This window comes from Eublepharis macularius, chromosome 2 (genome assembly GCF_028583425.1).
Source record: "Eublepharis macularius isolate TG4126 chromosome 2, MPM_Emac_v1.0, whole genome shotgun sequence".
NCBI classification, from domain to species: domain Eukaryota; kingdom Metazoa; phylum Chordata; class Lepidosauria; order Squamata; family Eublepharidae; genus Eublepharis; species Eublepharis macularius.
Window position 1 is genome coordinate 200760872 of NC_072791.1, and position 7439 is coordinate 200768310.

A 7439-nucleotide genomic window follows, 5' to 3' on the forward strand; every position below is an offset into this window, starting at 1 on the left:
TTCAGTCAATACAGACATCCCCAAACACACAGAGGCTGGTTTTGTCAAATGTTTTATTGAGTGTAGACATCTGGAGTACTGTAAAACATGCATTATCTGTAGATTCAAAAAGGAGCAAACCACATTGTCCCTACTGTCAAACATGTCAGGCTTGGCATATATGATGGAGATTAATGAAGTATCATGAGAGTAATATGGTTCCTGAAAAGCTCCTGCAATTTTGGAGTAGTCTTAATCATCTGAGAGGCAGAGCTGTTCACATTTAAAGTGAACTTGTACATTCACTGGAATTGTCATAATTTAATTTAAAAAAGAAAGAAAGGAGGATTTCAGTGGTGGGCATTATTTGTCCTTAGGTATACATGTGGTATCCTTCTCTCTCTCTCTCTCTCTCTCTCTCTCTCTCTCTCTCTCTCTCTCACACACACACACACACACACACACACACACACACACCGTATCTGAATAAAAACTCGTATGCTTTTTTTTAAAGTAACAGATTTTAATTCTGAGCAATGAACAAATCCGGTAACTCATTTCTTCTTCGGCTGTTGAGGTGTGTTAAATTTAAAGAAGATAACATCTCCGTCTTCGACTATGTAATTTCTGCCTTGCTGTCTGTATTTTCCAGCAGCCTGCACACACAGAGGAGGGAGAAAGAGAGTGAATTACAATATTATAGATAAACATTATTTTAAAGAGCAGCGCCTATTTTCACTAAAACACTACCAGCTCTGGGGGGGAAAACACTTTGTAGCTGTAAACTTCTTGACTTGGGCAGAATTTGATTGACAAATATATAATCATAATTTATTCTTCGCTGCAGATAGTGAAAACAACATTGTTACCAGGTTTTGTTATATAATGTCAGCTGTGCGTTTGCTTTGCATCCCTAAACACTGATAGGTAAGAGAGATACTGTTTTTAACATTTCCCTCTCCCCATTTTTATTCCAAAATCATCTTGGAAAAAACACGAGAGATTGCACTGTAGCAGTGAAGGGACTACTTCTGTCCAGGGCTTTTTTTCAGTAGGAACACAGTGAAACGGAGTTCCGGAACCTCTTGAAAATGGTCACATGGCTGGTGGCCCCGCCCCCTGATCTCCAGACAGAGGGGAGTTTAGATTGACCTCCAGGCGCGGAGGGCAATCTCAACTCCCCTCTGTCTGGAGATCAGGGGGCGGGGCCACCAGCCATGTGACCATTTTCTCCGAGGGCAACCCACTGAGTTCCACCACCTCTTTTCCCAGAAAAAAAGCCCTGCTTCTGCCAAAGAGGCTTCTGGCTCAAAAAAGCTTATGCCACTATAAAGTTGTTAGCTTTTAAGAGGTGCTGCCCAGACACAGTCATTTTGGTTGCGGCAGACTAACATGGCTACCAGCCCTCTGAATATGCCTTGTACAGTTGCTTAAAAGGACTGCACGTGATGGTGCTTGTAACTACTGAAGTGATTTAGGAGGCACTTTGGGAGCCCTGGATCTTCCCTCCCCAGGGAAGAAAGTCGTTTACATGTTCAAGCATATGTCATTGTTACAAGATCCCTTTGACAGCTTTACGCCTGAAAAAATAAAAATGACAGACAGAAGCCCAGCTTTTGGGGCTAAATGACCCCTACAGACTCAGATGGAGAGAAGAGCACCAGGTTGAAGGGAATTTTCCTGCCTACCACTACCCTGATATTCCCTTGCTTCTGTTGCTTAGGACAAATAGAGGATTTTGCAAAAGCCAGGGGGCACAGAGTAATAAGGGTGGGATTCCCCTAGCATCACTGAGAGATGATGAACCATTTAATGCATTTGTGTATGGAGGAGAACTTGGATGCTTACTGTCTAGTGGTAATGCCGTGGCCACTCTGGCAATGAAGTGGCCTCCAGCGAGAGACTTTTCCACAGAGTAAGTTGTTTTGATTCGCCAGATTGGCATCTGCATCAATATGAGACCAACACGCCCCAGGTGAGAGTCTCCATGCAGAGTGAAGTGTTACTGTGCCAAACCCCTTAGGGGAATTGGACCCAACAGGTACAGAACAGAGACGCAGCCAACCGGGGGCATAGAATGGCTTGGCTTGGCTGGTATGGATGCTAATTTTTAAACTGTGCATGCACGCACACACACACACACACAATATCTCAGACTGGCTTTAGACGGGGTCTGAAATAGCACAATACTCCTCAATGTGTTTCTGTTAAGGATCTGTTGGGAGCCACTTATCTGGGAACCCGTTTTTGCGGCAGGAACAAATGTTAAGGGAGTATCCAAACTAACATCTTCCTCACAAGGAAATATGGAGAGATTAGATCACAGCAAAACAGATAAAAAAGAATCTACAACCAACCTAGAGACCGTCCATAAAACCAATCAGAATGCAGCTGCACGGGTGGTTGCCAGAGCACCAATCATGGCTCATATAACACCTATCCTCCGTCAGCTGCACTGGTTACCGGTTGAGTACCAGGTCCGGTTCAAGGTTTGGGTGTTAACCTATAAAGCCCTATGCGGACTGGGCCCAGCATACCTTCGGGACCGCCTCTCCCCATATGTTCCCCGGAGGTCGCTTCAATCAGCCACTAAGAACTTGCTGATGGTCCCTGGCCCCAGGGAGGTCCGCCTGGCCTCTACCAGAGCCAGGGCCTTTTCAGTTCTGGCTCCAACCTGGTGGAACTCTCTGTCTGAGGAAACCAGGGCCCGGCAGGATTTGTTATCTTTCCGCCAGGCCTGCAAGATGGAGATGTTCCACCAGGCATTTGGTGGGGGCTAGGCTGTCCTCTCGCCGGCCATACCACTGAAGACCTTCCACCACCCATGCAGGAAAATGCTGTATTTTAATATTTTATACCCGCCAATTTTAATTGTTTTGATATCATATTTTAATGTTTTTATAATGTTTTTACTGTTTTAAACTGTTGCTAAACCGCCCTGAGCCCGTCTGATGGGGAGGGCGGTCTAGAAATGTGATTTAATTAATTAATTACTACATAGCAGTGATTCTCTCTTCTTGTTTCTTAACTAATGTTTACCAATAACTTCCGAGCATTATAGGGAAAGCATGGGCCAGAACTAATGAGGCAAAGGGGGCTTATATGACTATCTTAAGAATTTTTTTATAGCACAAAAGAAAAATCTAGGATGCTTCTCTAACTAGCAGTTTCCTGGGGCAATTTCTATAATCATCTGTGGCAGGAACATTGGTAACATGTCGGTAACAGCTACAGGAACAGACTAGGTTAAAAACAGTTTTATTGGTGGAAAACCTATCTGTGAAACAAGCTGTTTCTTGGACTTTGCCAAGAGGGATTATGAAGATCCATTTTCTTCTCTGGTCATAGATCCAGAGGAGTTAGCCGTGTTAGTCTGTAGCAGCAAAATCAAAAAGAGTCCAGTAGCACCTTTGGTTAGTCTTAAAGGTGCTACTGGACTCTTTTTGATTTTCTTCTCTGTTTGACATGTCACCACATTCTATGTCCAACAAACATTCATACTCTTAGAAGCAATAGATTATAAAACGACCAACATAAAACATCTGTGGGGGTCACAGGCATGCAGGTTTGTACAATTAAATACTTACAAGCAAGGGGTTAGATCCCAAAGTCCAAGCCTTTTCCCTGCAATGGGGAGGAGTTACCTCTTCCTTGCATACCCCTCTCCTTCCCTTTCTGTACCCTATCCCTTGAGTTATTTCAGGCAGTGCAGAGGGGAGGGAGAGGCCACACTCTCCCCTACAGGAGTTGGCAACTGCAAGACATGCAAGAAAGAAGGGGTGGATCCTCCCTGACCCTTTATCTCATGCTTGAACCTCTCTCCTTCAGCTAAGTCCCAAGTTGTTTAAAGCAGTCCTCCCTTCCTGCTTCAGGGTTGGCAACTGAGCTGGGTGTGTACGCGTGTGTCATGCAGCATCCTTGTCGGAAAAGCAACAGCACTCTAAATGCTTTGGAGCTGTTCAGCAGGAAGAAGAGAACATGTAGGGCCATTTCTAGGTATGACCTCCCAGAGTCTGCAGGGAGGAAAGGAGAAATGGGGAGGGTCTGTTGTGGTGGGGAAAGGGCTGAAGGGGGCAGCAACAATAGGATTTGCTGGCAGGCAACGTGGAAACTCATCAGGCAAACTCAAGCTGCTGACCAAGAAATTATATCAATTTTCTGTTGCAGAAAGGATGCTTAATGTACAAGCATTGCTCAGAATAGCCTGTCCATTCACTGTGGCTATGTTCATTGTTTTTCGCAAGAAGTGGGCACAATCACTTTTGATTAAATACATTCTGACATACTAATACAAGTATTATGTGTTTTAGCTACCAGTTCACAATTAATTAAAAGTGACTGTGTTCCTTTAAATTCCCAGGAGGCCATTTAATCCATTTTCATTGCTATCAGAAACAGTGGCTGGAAAAAAAAATCAATACCCATTTGTGAATCTTGAGTATGTATTAAACAAGACACGTCTAACCAGTTCATTTGCACTTGAAAGCAGCCATCTGTAGAAGCCAGCTTTGCTTAAGCAGATATGATTGCTAATAATGTGATATCCCTATAGACTACAAAGCCCACACAGAGCTATTCAGTGTATAGTTCACAGCACTGGCATTAAATTAGTTATGCTGTACTGATGTTAGACACACACAAAATAAACTTAAAAATTGATCAGCTTCATAACATACAAAGCAACCAACACCCATGACCACTGTTGTTTTAGCTGAATTCGAAAACTCCCCAAATCAGCTTTGCAATATAAACACAACAAATAAATGGCAGCCTGTATTGTTTACAAAACCAATCGTCCTAACATTACAGACTAAACAACATTTAGGCTATGCAATGGCTGGGGTCCTCCCCGCCCCAAACTGTTTTTAATAACTCTGCCATTTTCAAAATGTACTTTATTCTCAATACAAAGATACTTTGCAGGTTTTTACTTACTTAAATGTTATAATTTGCAGCTTGTAAGATGTCTTTGGACGCAGAAAATTGCTTAATGTTTTGATTTGAATATCTAATGAAATTTAATTTTTCGGGTTTTTTTAAGATCACAGTATAGTTCTTGTGCAACTTGGCGCACATTCATAAAAAACTGTCATTGGTCTTCTTGGTATTATTTATAATTCAACAAGTTCCCTCACTTGTAAAAGAAAGGTGAGATTTATTTATGGCTATAGTCTACTTGCACGGTTAAAGTTCAACTTCACTTTTACAAGAGACTTCACATGCCACAACAACCAATTATATGAGAGTCTCATCCCCACCCCCTCCCCATTCCCACATACACCCCACATACTGGGGTTGAAACAGGCCTATTAAAACCTTGCTGCTCACTACAATGTTCTTTAGTGATACTACTGAGAGTAACTGACATATCAAATTACATTACTGCATATTTTACAAGTTCTCAAATAGAAGGCAATTAAGATAGTCTTGAAAACCTTTTGATGCATTTGGATATTGAACACTGGTGCTAGTAAACGTAATATTTCCAGTCTTTTCTACAGTACTAAAAAACAAAAATCTCAGGGTAGTCCAGGTGACAGCACCTTAAAAGCAAAAAAGAATATCCTTGTGAAGACAGAAAACCTACTGCAGTACAGGAGAAGTAGTTCTTTACTCCATATTCAGAAATGTCTAAATCGGATTTCCTCTATTATCTGATAAGAACACAGTCAGTGCTGTTAGCAGGGCCCAAATTTGGGCACCTAATCAGCCTCTGCCCTCTAGTGTTAGGAAAAGGGGATGAAATCTCTATCTCCATAAAGGTAAGGCTTCAAAACCATCTATTATAAGAGTTCTCTTTTCATTAATTTACGTAGCAAAGAGGGAAACTATTGGGAAGCAGAATGGTCTCATGGAAAATCTTGATGGTTTCCATAAGACAAAAGGGATCTTTCTTAAGTTTCTATTCAAGAAGAGTGTGTTATTCTTTTCCTTTTTTACAAATGCATCTCGTTGTTTTTAACACAACACATTCATTTTAAAAACTGCTGAAGAACTGTAATTTTGATATGCTATTGCTGTACAAATTCTTCTAGGACGAATGGCTATACACGTGGCTTCTGTAAGGAGCTGAAAATGGCATCGCAGCCTTAGGGGAGTGTGTGTGTGTGTGTGTGTGTGTGTGTGTTAGAATAGCTACAGCATGCAAAAATGGCCACTTAATTTTATTATTTTGCATGGAAGTTGAGTACCATTTGCGTGCTTACTCTTGAATTGTTTACATTTCCTGAAATATCACACCTTGAACTGTATTTTAATTCTCTGCCAAAATATACAGAAATAGTGTGTCTGCATTCTGTTATTAGAGGGGGCTGTCAGATCTACTTAACATTAGGGGCTTGTCGCCCATAAAAGAATAAGTCCTGAAATATGAAAATAGTGTTAGGTGAAGGGTGGGGAGCTCACCTTGACAGCTGATTCTGAGCCGCCCTCTTTAAAATCTTCAAATTTCATTACTTCAGCCATAATGAATCCCTTTTCAAAATCAGTGTGAATCTTTCCTGCTGCTTGAGGAGCCTTCGTCCCCTTCTGTCAAAGGGAAAAAGCAAGGGAAAATTAATTGTATGTAAAAAGATAGATTACACATGAGAGATTTCTCTATTGTAAAGTGTCTTTCAAAATCTGCTGGAACTTAGTTTTATATCTGTTAAAATGTAAATAATCCAAATGGCTAATTTTCAATATTGGGTCATAGGCAGATAGATACCTTTAGCAGAGATAAACAAACTGGTATTATTTGTTTTTTACTGTATTGTGTGTCAACAGCAGTATTGATTTTGGACACTGTGTGTGCTTTGCACAGGAGTTCAATCTTCATAACGGAAGGCAAAGAAATAAACATGTTAAATAACTTCTTAAAAAAGGATACCATCTAAGGCTTTATTTCAAAATAAATTTCCAAATTCTTTGTATTAAAAAAAAATTATACTGTTTCTGTTATAAATCCCAAACGTGGACATTCCAAAACATTCCAATGTTGAAATGAAGCACACAACAAATGAATATTTTTAAAGCAATTGAACGGTACATTTAAAATGCAATATAACAGCTAAAAACAATCCATAACTGCCTAGATGCATGCAAATAGGCCCGATAAATTTAAATTACAAAGAATGCATTATAATTGCTTCATGTGTTAAATTACAAGGGCATCTATTCTATGCACACACAAGCATGGCAAGAAATTTGAGAAATAGCGGTGACCTAAAAGCTGCTTAATAAACCATGTTAAAGTGCTAAGGAGTCTGACACTGTAAAGCATAGTTTTTACAATAAAAGATGTATTGGGTTAATATGGCTACTCACTGATGCTTACCTGCCTAAATATCTCAGCACATTAAATCAAAGATACTTACAATCAGTCTTAAGACAAACCAGCTTTCGAATCTCTAGCAAAAGGAAAGGCATTGCTTGCTGCAACAGAGCACACAAGTGTCTTTGGAGAGACACTATTCTGAGAT

At 40.6% G+C, this 7439-nt stretch overlaps 1 protein-coding gene across 1 annotated transcript in view; it reads right to left on the reverse strand.

The window, feature by feature from the left end:
- Positions 1 to 481: 481 nt before the first annotated feature.
- The window catches only part of OLA1 (Obg like ATPase 1), a 112707-nt gene continuing 105749 nt past the window's right edge, over positions 482 to 7439 (reverse strand). Inside the window, exons 10-11 of the mRNA XM_054972578.1 lie at positions 6385 to 6507; positions 482 to 635 (exon numbers count right to left, since the gene is read on the reverse strand). Coding sequence (XP_054828553.1) covers positions 534 to 635; positions 6385 to 6507 — 225 coding nt within the window. The 3' untranslated portion in view covers positions 482 to 533. The remainder of the gene's footprint in view (positions 636 to 6384; positions 6508 to 7439) is intronic.